This window comes from Haliaeetus leucocephalus, unplaced genomic scaffold (genome assembly GCF_000737465.1).
Source record: "Haliaeetus leucocephalus isolate CR32 unplaced genomic scaffold, Haliaeetus_leucocephalus-4.0 Scaffold295, whole genome shotgun sequence".
Taxonomy (NCBI): domain Eukaryota; kingdom Metazoa; phylum Chordata; class Aves; order Accipitriformes; family Accipitridae; genus Haliaeetus; species Haliaeetus leucocephalus.
Genome location: NW_010972731.1, coordinates 819,854 through 835,086, shown reverse-complemented (window position 1 = coordinate 835,086; position 15,233 = coordinate 819,854). Strand labels below are relative to the sequence as shown.

The 15,233-nt window shown below is 34.9% G+C and overlaps 1 protein-coding gene across 1 annotated transcript in view; it reads left to right on the top strand.

Moving 5' to 3' along the window:
• The window catches only part of SMG1 (SMG1 phosphatidylinositol 3-kinase-related kinase), a 75,509-nt gene that overhangs the window by 30,202 nt on the left and 30,074 nt on the right, over positions 1–15,233 (top strand). The window contains exons 8-26 of the mRNA XM_010570561.1: positions 783–908; positions 1,003–1,075; positions 1,759–1,856; positions 3,407–3,580; positions 4,643–4,867; positions 5,591–5,692; positions 6,154–6,423; positions 6,961–7,091; positions 7,833–7,994; positions 8,464–8,582; positions 9,334–9,421; positions 9,506–9,607; positions 10,071–10,211; positions 10,513–10,712; positions 10,991–11,187; positions 11,915–12,082; positions 12,920–13,074; positions 14,168–14,313; positions 14,984–15,185. Of these exons, the coding sequence (XP_010568863.1) occupies positions 783–908; positions 1,003–1,075; positions 1,759–1,856; positions 3,407–3,580; positions 4,643–4,867; positions 5,591–5,692; positions 6,154–6,423; positions 6,961–7,091; positions 7,833–7,994; positions 8,464–8,582; positions 9,334–9,421; positions 9,506–9,607; positions 10,071–10,211; positions 10,513–10,712; positions 10,991–11,187; positions 11,915–12,082; positions 12,920–13,074; positions 14,168–14,313; positions 14,984–15,185 (2,879 nt within the window). The remainder of the gene's footprint in view (positions 1–782; positions 909–1,002; positions 1,076–1,758; positions 1,857–3,406; positions 3,581–4,642; positions 4,868–5,590; positions 5,693–6,153; positions 6,424–6,960; positions 7,092–7,832; positions 7,995–8,463; positions 8,583–9,333; positions 9,422–9,505; positions 9,608–10,070; positions 10,212–10,512; positions 10,713–10,990; positions 11,188–11,914; positions 12,083–12,919; positions 13,075–14,167; positions 14,314–14,983; positions 15,186–15,233) is intronic.

Here is a 15,233-nt window from a genome sequence, read left to right as displayed (position 1 = left end):
GGGGGAAGCTTCCAGCAGCTTCTTACAGAAGCCACCCCTGTAACCCCCCCAGCTACGAAAACCTTGCCACACAACCAAATACATATAATTACAACTGGGAGGGAACTTTGATTGAATGAGGTTCTTTGATTCTGATTACATTAGAAAAGAATGTAAAGTCTTTATAGGATGATACATATTTTGATGCAACTTTTTAGTATATATTGCAGATCTAAGAGGAAGAATCTTGTCGAGAGCTCAAGTGGAATGGTACACAAACCCCAACCTGATTGCTTTGTGCTACCTTCTATTTACAATTTCTAACTTGAATTGTAATTACATCTGAGAGGGAGTAGGATGTGTGCAGACAAATCTGGTCCCCTGGTTAAAGTTTTAGGGACTGTTATTTTGGGTGTAGAACAACTATGGCAGGTCTGTGCTCCAATTTAATGTTAACTTTACAGAGCCAAAAAGCTTCAGCAGGAGAAACAGAAGCTTAGAACAACTAGTTGTTCCATGGCTAAATAATTAGAGAAAACAGCGTCCCCAAGCCTTGAGCCTGGGTCTGCCATATTTCAGGCAAATGCTCACTTGAAGTGATTATTTTCATGCGGTATACGTGATGCTTTTTACATTTTTCCTTCCTGCAGAAAGAGTATTGAGTTGGTTCTCTTGTTTGAATCAAAATAGTTTGCTAAAAAGTGTTCAACACTGAATAAATCTCAGTATGTCTTCATATGGTAACTTTTTCACATGTTGATTTAATGAAGTGAAATGTCTAGTGGCTTTGCTTTACTTTTTAGCTTGTAATGACCAGCCTGCAGTCCATTCTAGAAAATGTGGATACACCAGAGTTGCTGTGCAAATGTGTCAAGTGCATCCTTTTGGTGTCCCGATGCTACCCACACATTTTCAGCACAAATTTTAGGGTAAGCTTACTTTGTCCGCTGTATTTTCTTTCTTGCATAGAAATGTTGGTGCAGCAAATTGGGTAATTCACCTTTTTTCAAAATGGCTTTCCAGGACACAGTGGACATACTGGTTGGGTGGCATATAGATCACACTCAGAAACCTTCATTGACGCAACAGGTGTCTGGTAAGTTTGGCCGAAGAGTCACTAATATAGTCCACTTTGGCTTGCAGATGATGTGGGTTTACTTATACAACTCTGGTCCTACTGACATGGAAGTTGACTTAAACCCCAAATACGTTTCTGGCTACATAACAAAGACTGTTCCTAATTTTTTTAGTAAATTTGCATTTGCCATTTTATGCTGTACCTGGGAAAATGGGATGCTTTATTCAGGCTACATTTAAACATCAATTGTTTTGTGTAACTTTTCAAAAAAATGTTCATATGTTTATAGATCTTAATATATTCTATGTGAATATATTTTTTCCTATGTACTCCTAGAAAATCTTTGTGGTAAAGTTACTGTACTGGCATTCAAGAAATTGGGAAACTTCTTCCTATAGCTATAGCAGTTGTCTTGGTGTTATTCACAGCAAGTCTGTTATGTTTCCTGTGTCATAGTCCTGGATTCTATCCTTAATGTTTAATGGCTGTGGGGCAGGACTGAACCTTAAAATGAATTTGTCAAAGGGACAAAAGAGGGAAATACAATTTATGTTTATTTTAAAAACAATTTATGTTAAAATTTTCATGCAGATGACCTTCTCTTACCTTACCAACTTTTACCTCAGCAATATGCAAGTAAAATTTAATTTCTCTATGTTACCTTGTTCCCCTGTTTTAATTGCCCTGCTATTTTCATACAGGATGGCTGCAGAGCTTGGAGCCCTTTTGGGTGGCTGATCTTACTTTTTCTACCACGCTCTTGGGTCAGTTTTTAGAAGATATGGAAGCTTATGCTGAGGTAAACAAGACTTCATGGTATATACTAGAGTTAACTGTTGCGTATTTCTTAATAAATCCACAGCTGTGATTCTTATGGATGTATTACATTTGTAGAAAATAAAATTATATGGTTTTCCTGGGGAAAAGAGGATCAAATTATGGAATATACTTAAGGCATGTACAATGACAATTCTACACAAATCCTCATGAACTACTTAAATGTATCATAGCCAGGCTTTCAGCCATTGTTGATTGAGAATACTGTGGTGTTATAAAAATAAAACCAACTAACCAAACAGGAATGCCTTCATTTTTAAAAAGCTGCAGTGAAGGCATTTCATGGTCTTTCCTTGGTATTTTCTCTAATTGTCCAACTTCTGAGTTTCTCAGAAGTAGTGACTACTGGGGGGAGAGGGATTCTTAATGCTTCCGTAGACTAATGGTAAATCTGTCTTTTTAAAAAATAAAATAATGCATTATATAGTGCAGGAAATAATGCAGAAGGAACCGATAGAAAATGTAAGTATATTAATTTAACATATTTTGTTTTCACTTTGTAACCTTTGCTTAGTTAACAGGGCTTAGAGTTTATTTGATGCTGTCATCGAAGGAAGAGTTTTGGTTTTGGGGAGGGGAGTGTTGTCTTTTTCTTAAGGTATATGTGCTCATAGGTATATATTCTTGTAACTAGATTATGTATGTTAACGTGGAGATCCAGGTGAAATTGTACTTCCAGCATAATCTGTTTCACTCGGAGCAGAATAATTAATTTGATTTTATTAGTGTACTTATATGTACACCAAGGTTGCTGATGGTACGGCTTTGAGTTAGGATTCACAGACTTCTTTGACAGTGTGAAGCCCACAGAAACCTGTGCTGTGTGACTGTAGGTACACGGTTAAAAGTGATTAGTCAGTGCAGTAAGTCGCTGCTTATCAGCTTGTCTGCTGAACTGGACAACATGCGTATTCTTAGTCACGGAAGAGTTTTAAATGGGGGTAGACCAAGGCTATATCTATACTAATGAGATCAGCGCTTCTGGGAGTGTTCCCAGGCACTGATGCCAGCTGGCATGATGTAGCCTGCTAGTAAACTCATGGTCTCCAGATCAAGGTACTTACATGTAAACAGTGTGATGGGAATGGCCACCCGAACATCCTGACTCCAATTAGTGGACAGGAGTTGTTTGGGAGAGTGGTAAAAGTGTGCAGACAAGTGTTGTAACAGTGCAGCAATATGGATGATCATGTTCTAGGGGCCAGGAACATCATAAGCCTCTGTTTTAATTTATAAGATATAGTCTGAGTACTCTGCTTCAACTGGCTGACTTAATGAGCAGCATCTTATTACTGCTCTGTGACTTGCTCATTGTCATTGTGTAACTATAACCCATCTTGGTATGTATGTGAAGTTAGACATACTGGATAAATATATCTGTAATTGGATAGTATCTATAATATGTCTGGAAAATAGATAGATGAAGTATTTTCAATCTCATATAATACATGCATAAAAGATCAAAATAACTGTTCATGGTGTGTACTGATACATAAAACTTCTGTGCTGTAGGACCTCAGCCACGTGGCTTCTGGGGAATCAGTAGATGAAGATATTCCTCCTCCTTCAGTATCACTTCCTAAACTGGCTGCACTTCTTCGGGTTTTCAGTACTGTGGTGAGGAGTATTGGGGAGCGCTTCAGCCCAATTAGAGGACCACCAATTACAGAAGCCTATGTAACTGATGTAAGAATTCAGTTTTTCTTTTTGTTTTTCTTTGTTGCTGACATGTTTTATCACCATATAATGATGCTATTCACTGACTTTATTTAGTTTTCGTGAATTTTACATGAATATGTATACTCTCAGCTTTGAGCAAATGTATTTTCTTGAAAAAATATGCTACAAGAATTTAATGAAATATTAAGGTATAGATTGTGGTAGTGGCACATAGGAATCTTACGCAGCAGAAACTAGGGTTTTTTTAGGCATTTTAGCTTCATGCAGGTGGGTTCATGCTTGCGTTATCTGTCTTTGTAGCCATAATGTTACCATTTATTCAGATTCTTATGATGTTATAAAACCAATTCAAATTATGTGTTAGATTTTATAAAATGTAGGGGATTTTATCCATGCTGAAATTGTATCTATCAAATTTGGTAGCAAAGTCCTCTTGTTCTATAGTGTAGAATGATGTAAACTCAGAATAAATATTATATAATATGCTAAGTAGCTGCTATACTTCTTTAACAGGAACTGTAGAGGGTGTTGAGCGATTCAAAAAAAAAAAAAAAGATAAAAATACCTGCAGTCAAAATCTTGTTGCTGTGTGAGCTGCACAACTGGAATTTTTGCCCTTGCATAGTTCTGTGAGGGACAAACCTTCTCGGATAAATAAGTGTATGGATTTCCCAATTAAAGCCAAGACAGTTATATAATTTGTGTCTTAATCTGCAGGGGATTCTTGTGACAAAAGCTCAAGAAAACTAGTCTGTCTTTTACAAGAGGAGCTCTGTTGACATCAGTTGGAACTGAACAGAATTCTGAATAATGAATTTAGGTTTTCTAGGTCTTTGCAGGCCTTTAACTGAGTAGGAAACCAGGCAACTGAAGGTTTGTGTTTTCTTATACTTCTGAAGTGTAATGCCATGATGTGCATTATTCAGAATATTCTATTGACAGAATTTACTAAGCTGCAGAGTAGGTGATGGGACAGGATATGAAGTGGATATGAATATAATTAAGTAGTATGCAGTCCTTGTCTCTTTTTAATGAAGTTTAATTTAGGTGTGTTTTCTATTTTTCCAGGTTCTGTACAGAGTAATGAGATGTGTGACTGCAGCAAACCAAGTATTCTTTTCTGAAGCCGTACTTACAGCTGCCAATGAGTGTGTTGGTGTTTTACTTGGCAGCCTAGATCCAAGTATGACCATACACTGCGACATGGTCATCACATATGGATTAGATCAAATGGAAGGTTGTCAGACTTGTGGCACTGATTATATCATTTCAGTCCTGAATCTGTTGACACTGGTTTGTACATATTTTTATTATTGTGGTTTTTGCACTGGAAAAATACTATTTTCTAAGCAACCTTGCTTTTTTTGTGTGTGTGTATATTGCATAAATATTTAAAAATTTTCTCTTCCTGATCACGAGCAAGAAATTCCTCTTCTAAATGCTTGTATTCTTTTCTGTAAAGCTTATGCTGCTAACTTGTTTATGCATTTGGCTTGTCGATAAAGTGGCATTTAATTTTAGCCAGAGTGTTCATGTTTGTGTGTTGGTTTTTTTTGTTTTTGGGTTTTTTTTTTTTCCTACTTTCTCTCTGTCTGGCTTGACTGTTAGACAAGTGCCATTCTCTGGCCTCTGCAGTTGATAACACCACCTGATGAATTTCAGAATCTTAGTGCTTAATACGTTTTATTTATCTACTTATGCCATGACCTGGGAAATCAGACTTCTTCAAAACATAGCCCTTAATGTGTAGGCCACAAACTTGTAAACCCACATTGATCTAAATTAATCATGCAACTTTCTCTCTCAGCTGTGCTGCTAAAGCCTGAAAATAACTAATTCTCTGAATGTGAATTTGGGAAAGCAAATACAAAATATTTGCATTGCTGGGAAGCTTTTTTCTAGATATAGTGTATGAAAGCTAGACAACCAGCATTTTAATTAATCTTTAATAATCTATTCTAATAAAAATTAATTCAGGTGGTTAAAGATATTTATCACTTTGCTTTTTATCCCCAGATTGTTGAACAAATAAATACAAAATTACCATCATCATTTGTAGAGAAATTATTTATACCAGAGTCTAAGCTACTTGTTCTTCGTTATCATAAGGAGAAAGAGGTAAGAGTAAGTGACTTTTACAGGTATATCACAACAGCCTTCATGCATCTCCTAGAATATATTTATTAAGCTATAAAACTTTGTTAATCTGATAGGTGATTTTTTGTGTTTTTTTTTCTAACTATATATCTATGAAACTTCTGAAAAGGCAGATGTACCCAGTTCTTGGTTTTGGCTTTTAGATTTGATAAGGAATTGGTAAGTTGGTCATCATACCAGATAGAGAAGTCCTTAGTTGATGTGGCTTTCATACTCAGCATGTTATGTGGATGATCCAGAAAGTAATCAATAGATTCTGTAAGTAAGTAGTACTTAATTACAGAAAACTGAAGATAAGTATGTGTATCAGACTAGGCTATTTGTAGATAAAGAAGCATAATGTTAAATTCTACATTGGTGACTAATATATTTTATGATTTCATGCTAATCAATTATTACTGTAATTATTTTATATTCTCAAGGTTGTTGCAGCAGCCCATGCTGTATACCAAGCCGTATTGAGCCTGAAGAACATTCCTGTTTTGGAGACTGCCTACAGGTTGATTCTAGGAGAAATGACCTGTGCTCTAAATAGTCTTCTCTATAGCTTACATCTTCCTGAGGCCTGTTCTGAAATCCAGCATGACTCTTTCAAGAAGCGTATATTCAATGTGGATAATGCAAAGTTTGTTGTTATATTTGACCTCAGTGCTCTAAGTACTATTGGAAATGCTAAGAACTCATTAATTGGGGTGAGTAAAAATTCTGCAGATAAAATTTGTGCAATAAATATAAAAACACGTTTTACTTAGAATATACTGTAATGTATTTCACCAGTAGTGCACATATGTATAATTAAAATTATAATATTTGTTTCCTAACTTAAGTTATAGAAAAACTGGGTGGATTATATCTCTAGTTGGTGCATAATGAAAAGCAGTTTCTAGGAAAGAGCATCTTATCAGGGTTATTCATGGATTGATTCTAAGATCATCATAGTAATTCTTTCTGAAAATCAAGACAAATAAAAGCAGTTTTAGTGGGTCCTCTGGTAGTATATCAGTCATGTGAAAACACTTGCTCTAGATCTTTCCAAATAAAAACATAAGCTGCTTTTAACAGGTGGTTTAAAAAGGGGAAAGAAAATAGCTGTAATTAAGGTCAGAAAATTAATAGAGTTAAATTATTTCCCTTGGGAAGAAGCAAAACAATAATTAATGGTATGGAATCTACACTTAAATAGATTCTATTTATTATGTTTCTTTGCTTGTGTTGCAATTGTTTTATAGATGTGGGCCCTTTCGCCGACTGTGTTTGCACTACTGAGTAAAAATCTGATGATTGTTCATGGTGACATAGCAGTTCATTTTCCTGCTGTCCAGTATGCAGTACTCTATACATTGTATTCACACTGTTCCAGGTATGAAGATTAATAATTAATCAGTATTTTAAGAAGACTAGGATGGATCTGAATAGAATATATTGTTGGAGGGATGCATTTAATTAGGCTATTACAATTAAACTTTTGCCTAAACTTCCCTAATCAGTTTTTACTTTCATTAATTGCAGGGAGTCTGTATGTCTGCCAAGAAAGCATATCCTGTCTTAAAATTTGGCATTTTATTCAAAGGCAGATTAGAAGTCTTGTGTTTGAATAGAAATAACTGAGGGAGAACTCTACTGAAAGTAAATAAGGAAAGGTTATTTACTATTTTGCTTACTGTGAGATCTAGGTGAGGTAATGAAATGTAAAGAACAGATTTAAATGCATTTTGGACCTTATTACTACAAAATGTTGTCAAAGTAAGGGAATATACTAGTTTAACTGTTACTCTGTACATTTCTTTATTTTGGTGATTTTTCACTAAGCATTTGATACCAGCCACAGTTGAAACCAGGTTACTGGGCTGCATGGACTGATGTAAAATTGTAGCTTTGTTCTTTTAGGCCAGGGATCAAAATACTTTGGTTTTGACATAATGTGGTTACTCTGTGGGTGTACTTTTGCTGCTGGGTTTTGTGGTTGGTTTTGGTTGGGTTTTTTGTTTGTTTATTTTGGGGTGGGTGGGTGGTGTTGTTTTTCCCCCCTCCTGCATACTTCAAGGAAGTATCCCTAATCTTGGGTTGGTTTTATATTTTATGTTTTTCCTTGCCTTTTCAGGCATGACCATTTCATATCCAGTAGCCTCAGTTCTTCCTCTCCTTCTCTGTTTGATGGAGCAGTTATAAGTACTGTAACCACAGCAACAAAAAAACATTTCTCAATCATACTAAACCTTTTGGGGCTACTGCTTAAGAAGGATAACCTTACTCAAGATACTAGGTAACTAGCGTTTTCTTATTAATTGGGAGACTTTTTTTGTTTCCAGTAGAATGCCTTAATTCAGAATCCAGGATAATTTTAATCTGTAAAACTTGGGGTAAATTTAACCAGTCAAGTATTTGGTTTTTTTGAAACATTAATAATGAAATACTTGTAGAAAAAGTAGCTGCTTATTTTTATGCATGAAAACTAGAAAAATTGAAACCATCGTAAGATCTATACAGTAAAAGCAGAGCTATCAAACTTTACTGAGTTTTTACTCACTGAAAGTACCTTTTTACAATAGTTACAATCCTGTATTACCAAAATGCTGTGAAAGCTAGGGATGTTTTTAATGTTACAAACCCTTTTGTTTAAAAAATATGAATTATGGTATAATCCTCATCTGTAACATGAAATAGTTAAAGTTATATTGAAAGATATCTTTCTGTAACTGTATAGATTGACTAATACTTTTGTTTTTTTGAAGGAAACTACTTATGACATGGGCTTTGGAAGTGGCTGTTCTGATGAAAAAATCAGAAACATATGCACCGTTATTTTCTCTCCCATCTTTTCATAAGTTTTGTAAAGGACTTTTAGCAAACAGTAAGATATCGTGTATTTTTTCTTAACTGTCTTTTACATGGCATAATTAAGTATGTAAGTGACCATGTCACATACCACTGATAGAAGTAGTTGTACTTGTTTCATTTACTTAAAAGGATGCTTCTGGTTTGTGTTGTGCAAAAACTTACACTTGCCTTCTATGATTTTTCTCAAATGGATCCCTACCTATTACTTATGCAAACAATTAATCTTCTTAAAATAATAATTTGTGATTGTGAAATTGATCTACCAAAAATCTAAGTGATGTGCCAAATCTTACTTGTAAGATTGCATTTTATTTTATCAAAAGCAGTGAAACCACTCCATAATGGGATGTATTGTTTTGGATTTCAAAACCTGGAAATAGAAATATGGGAACGAATGCTTTTACTAGCATAATACTAGCAAGAGCAGTAACTTCCCAGGGCCAGGTACCTTAGTTTTTTTTCTTGTTGAAATATGTTGTGCATAATGCTAATGTATGGAGACCATAGAAGGATTAATCTCTCAGCCATCAGAAAAGGCCCATAAGTAACATATAGCACAAGTGACTTTTTGTTACTAAGCATTTACTTGTTATAGTAAAACCAGTCAATGAAATCAAAAGAAAAGTATTGCTTAAAGCCCTTGTCTCCTTCTACAAGCTATGCTGTAAAAATGTCTTTAGATGTTCTACCACAACCAGAGTAATGCGTAAGTTATCTAATTCTAGCAAGAATAACTTTTTTTTTCTTTCAACTCCTTAATTCAGCCCTTCTGGAAGATGTGAACATTTGTCTTCAAGCATGTAGTAGCCTACATGCCCTGTCTTCCTCCCTCCCAGATGACCTTTTACAAAGGTACTTGCACAGAATTCTGTATATTATTTGAATTATGCTGTTAATGGAAATGTTACCACCCTTTTTTCCTTTTTGGTGATGCAGGTGTGTTGATGTGTGTCGTGTTCAACTAGTACATAGTGGTGCTCGTGTAAGACAAACTTTTGGAAAACTTCTGAAGTCAATTCCTTTAGATGTCGTGTTGAGGTAAGTTGTTCAGATTAACTTCAATATAGACAATGGTTTACTTTCTTTCTTCAGTGACACTTATCTGAAAAATAATGCCAGTTGAATGTCATCATAGTGTCTTAATTTAAGATCAAGAAGGATGAAGTGTCTTGCTATCTCTTCTACTTTGTTACAGGTTTAAGAACAGTAGGTAGTACACAGAGTAATTAACAAATTTGATAAACTGTGCAGCACTTCTTGCAGCAAATATGCATACTGGTAAGGTCCATGTTATCCAGAGCTTCAGCAGTATTATGTCCTGCAATTTGTCTCGGACCTGAACTTTTAAAGCACTTTGTCTTAATATCAAAGAGTATACTTATTTCCAGTCATTGCACGCATATATATATGTGTGTGTTTATGTAACTCTTTTGCACAACTTTTTTTCATTTATTCAAGTACATTATAGCATGGGTTGTTTTTTCACCTCCTCTTCCTGCAGTAACCGTACCCACACAGAAATACAAGAAATTTCTTTGGCTATAAGAAGTCATATGAGCAAAGCTCCAAGTAATACATTCCACCCGCAGGATTTCTCTGATGTCATTAGTTTTATTTTGTATGGAAACTCTCACCGAACTGGGTAAGAACTTATTTTTAAAACTGAAATCCATGGATGTTGAACTTACAGTAATAAATTCCAAGCTGTATTTAGTTTAAAATTTGTAATTATCTTTAGAAACTACATTGCTTTACCTTCAATCACTTCTCTAAGTATTTATAAAAGTCTTCAAATACACACCTTTTTGCATATTTGCCTATGTACATTGCTGCTTGGAAATAATAATGAGAGATTTATTTGAGAGCAATAGGGAGCTGAAGTGTGTGCAGTATAAACTTGTTACCACATGAACTTGTGTTAACATACTGATATTTTCTTTCAGGAAGGATAATTGGTTAGAAAGATTATTCTATAGCTGTCAAAGACTAGATAAGAGAGATCAACCAACCATCCCTCGTAATCTGTTGAAGACTGATGCTGTTCTTTGGCAATGGGCTGTTTGGGAAGCAGCTCAGTTTACTGTTCTTTCGAAGTTACGAACTCCTCTGGGTAGAGCCCAAGATACATTTCAAACAATTGAAGGTAATGCAAAAAATATAGTTTGTTTTCATGGGATTTTTTTGGTAAGATTGTGCAGCTAAGAACTTCATGTCCAAGGCAAGAAGCACAATGGCTTTATTTTTCAGTGATGATGGATTTTTAGCATGTTTTTGACACATCAAGAAATGCAATGGCAGAAGAGTGGTTGCATAATTGCTATTAACTTTTGAGAGATTTTACTTTAGCATTGCTACACCTTGACATGTTTAAATAAAATACTGTCTGGTAACTTTTTTTCCATGTTTTGGTAAAATGTGTAGGTATTATTAGGAGTCTTGCAGCCCATACATTAAACCCTGACCAAGATGTTAGCCAGTGGACAACTGCAGACAATGATGAAGGACACAGTAGCAACCAGCTTAGGCTTGTTCTCCTTCTACAGTATCTGGAGAACTTGGAAAAATTGATGTACAATGCTTACGAAGGATGTGCCAATGCCCTTACCTCTCCACCCAAGGTTTGTCTGTCTTAGAGTGCTGATGTTACTTGAAACAGTCTATTGAATGAACAGTGTTTTCGGGGTTGTTCAGATCTTAACCACGGAACTTCAGAAGAACTTCTCAAACAAAGTTTGAGACTCTTAATTCATCTGGCTTTGACTTTGGCTTGTTCCTAGGGAACGTGTGAAAACAGGATTTATTTCTGGACTACCAATGCATATAGTGGTACAAATCAAGCAAGTCTGTAGTACCTCTAATTTGTAGCAGTCACTTATTTGTAGACTGTCAGCAGTCCTGTTATAAAACAACACAATTATTTGAGGCTTTAAATTGCTTTTTGAGGAGTACAATAATTATTTATAAACATATATATATATAAAAAAATTATTTATAAACTTTTGTGTAGTTCTAACTGTGAAACATTCTTCACTGTTGAAATAAGCTGTTTAATTACCAGACTTTGAAATGACAGTAATATATAATTTATAGTCAGTTCATTTCAAGATTTTTTAGCTTGCCAGTATGCCTGGCCAGTTGTGTTCTATGCATGATTTCAGACCATCTGCATTAATAAAATTAAAGATGCAAAATTTTACCTGTTTCTTCATCTCTCGATTGAAAACTCAACTGGAGAAAAGAAACCTGTTCTGACTTTGATTGTTATAAAGGTTAAGGACTTAATGTAACTGTTATGATTCATACAGAAGAACGGTGTTGTAAAACTTACCCTTTCTGTCTTTAAAGGTTATCAGGACATTCTTTTATACTAATCGTCAGACATGCCAAGATTGGCTAACGCGGATTAGACTTTCCATCATGAGAGTTGGACTGCTGGCTGGCCAGCCTGCTGTGACAGTCAGGCATGGTTTTGATTTACTCACAGAAATGAAAACTAATAATAGTATCTCTCAGGTACTCTCTTTTCAAACTCTGTGGACTATTGCAAAAATATTCCCACAATGCTCTAAAAAGAGCTAAGCTAAGGCAATCAGTAGTTACTAAACCAACTAGTCTGTAAAAGATTGTGTTATTTAAAGCCACATTTTAAACTCGTACTTCTGTATTGACAGACTTTTGTGGTTAAGTGATACTGTACGTTGGAGGTTACGATGTGCGGTATACATGTGGTCAAATACTATACACAGATGAATGCTACTGTTTTTTCACGGTTTGAATTGAGCAATTTCTTTTTAAGCAGAAGGTACTGCTTAAATCTTATGAAACTTCTGTTGTATTAGCATGAGGCCTTCCGGAGCTTGTGGTACTGTAGGGTCTTTGCTTGCCTGTGGGTATGAGCAGGAGAGGGATGTATCGTGAGGGTATCCTTCCTCTCTAAGTAACTAGCAGATAAGTGCAGGGGTGGGATGAGTGGATAAAGGGGTTAAGCCATCTCAAAAAGGTTGAATAGTTTCTTCAGTACATGGCTTGATTTGCTTAAATAATTTAACAAAGGAGGTTTGATAGATATTTATTACTTTGTGCTTCTCTATGAATTCTCATACTTGCATAGGTATAGACCATCACATAGCGATTGCTAACTATTGACATTCAGGTTGTGGATTGACAGCATATACTCTTCCCTTAGCTCCCCTGCTTTTCCAAAAGCAGTGTAATGGATGGATATGCATAGCACTTCATTTGTAGATGCATATAATGAAATGCTACTTTACCATTTCCAAGTATTTAAACATGTATATAGCTCTTATTTTATAAGAGATTTGTTAAATAAAGCATTTGGTTTGGTTTTAGGGAAATGAATTGGAAGTGACAATTATGATGCTGGTAGAAGCATTATGTGAGCTTCACTGTCCTGAAGCTATTCAGGGTATTGCTGTCTGGTCTTCTGCTGTAGTTGGGAAGAGTCTTGCCTGGATCAATTCTGTAGCTCAACAAGCAGAAGGGCGGTAAGTTTTCTCAGATAACTGGATGTTACAAACTTGGACAATTTTTCCTTCTTATGTATAGTTCTATTTCTGATCTTTTAAATTGTGGTGTGAATCAAGGCTACTGATCTAATTTCCATGTCAATTAAAGTAATTTTGTCTTTCGGAGATACCTAATGCATCCAGCTGTTCTAAATATTTTAATTTTTAGCTTTAACTAAATTACTAGGATTTCAATATAAATGGTGTTCCTAAGCTTTTTTTAATTTATTTTTTTTGTACACAGCAATACTATTTTCATATTGTATTTGATTTTCCATTGCAAAATATTATTAATTTAAATATTTTCTAATGAAGTTTCTGACCAATGGCATGATCTGATTACCTGCCACAGTTTGCCAAGAGAGGGACTCCGAGGGAGATGCTTTGCAGTTTTAGTTCAGCTTTGAAAAAGTGGCTTCTATGTCTATTGAAGTAGAATCTTTGGCTGCAGATACAAATAAGTGGGTCAATTTTCCACATAGGGTATGCCTTCATTTTGGTGTTTTCATCTCCTTAAAGGAATGCATCCTTTCTTCTGTATGAAATGAAAAGGGACACCTTTCATTATTTCCCTGCCATGTAAAAATCCCCAAACAAAACAAAAAAAAGAGGTTTTATATTTATAACTATCTTTTTCTCATTTTTGTAAAATTCCTTAAAATAATGTGCAGCTTTGTAATACGTGAAAAATTTCTCAGAAACGTCAAGTTCAAGGTGTGAATTGTTGCCTTAGACCCAGTTTTACAAGCCTCTATTAAATGATATGTAGTTAATCAGTATTCAGCTTTACTCATTCAGGAAAAAGTGTGACATTCAAATATAAGACTCATTTATCTCCTTCAATGTACTTGGCTTGAAGTTGGCATTAAAACCTGAATGGAAAAGCTTTTATACTGTGCTATAACCTGGAAATTCAGCCGTAAACTTGTATTCTGTGTTAATCCCTTTCTTTTGCTGAAGGTGACGTGAACTTTTTGAGTATTGTGGTAAAGAAATGTTTAAAATACAGTCTATTTGCCAAAAAAGAAAACTGGTTCTCTAAAATGCTGACTAAAATATTAAACCATTTAAGGTTTGAAAAAGCAACTGCAGAATACCAGGAGCACCTGTGCTCCATGACAGGAGTGGATTGCTGCATAACAGGCTTTGACAAAACTGTCCTGAAGTTGGCCAATTCAAACAGTGTGAATAATGCCAGCCCAAAGCATTCCTTGAATGGTCAGTATTTGTTGTTTTCTTTTTAAGAGAAATACAATTTTGTAACTGTGTGTACATAAAATTAGAACATTCAGTGATATAGCCATGGTAATGATAGTGTCTAATTCTTAAATCTGAAAACCTGTTTCTGTCTGCAGTTAAACTGGACAGCTTAATGCCATTGAAACCAGTATTGTGTAGATAGGAGGGTTTGCAGTACTGAGATCTAGCTGAATGAAACTGATAGCTAAAATATTTTGTAACTTTCTAATTTAATTCTAAATTATTTTAGATCATCATAACGTAAGGCCTAGTATTTATGACAATGGTATCATAAATGTACTAGTTATTCAGTTTTTTTAACTACTGAGACTTTGTTGCAGTGTTCTGTTTCATCTTTGAGAAGGGACCTTCTTTGTTCCTAATTTAGTTCTGTTTTCCTGTTTTGGTGCTTCTTTACAGATATGGACTAAATTTTTCCACAACCTCCTTTGAAAAGGTGGTTTTTTTTTTTTTTTTTTGAGTGCAAGTAGAAGAATACTGTAAATGTTGTGTAACTTTTTTTTTTTTAAATTAAGTGTTTTTCTCGACAAAAGACATAGGAATTACATTTGAGTAACAGAATTGCTATTTGAAAGTATATAAGCATAAATATATATTTAAGTATATACGCTATTTTTTTGTTTCACAGGAGAAACTAGAAAAACTGTTCTGACTAAGCCAAGTGACTCTTCACCTGAAGTTATAAACTACTTGGGTAACAAAGCATGTGAATGTTACATTTCCATTGCTGACTGGTCTGCTGTTCAGGAGTGGCAAAATATGGTCCATGACTTGAAGAAAAGCAATAGTAATACCTCAATCAATCTGAAAGCAGATTTTAACTACATAAAGTAAGGGTATAATTAATTTATTCAACAGTACCTTAGATTTCAGTATCT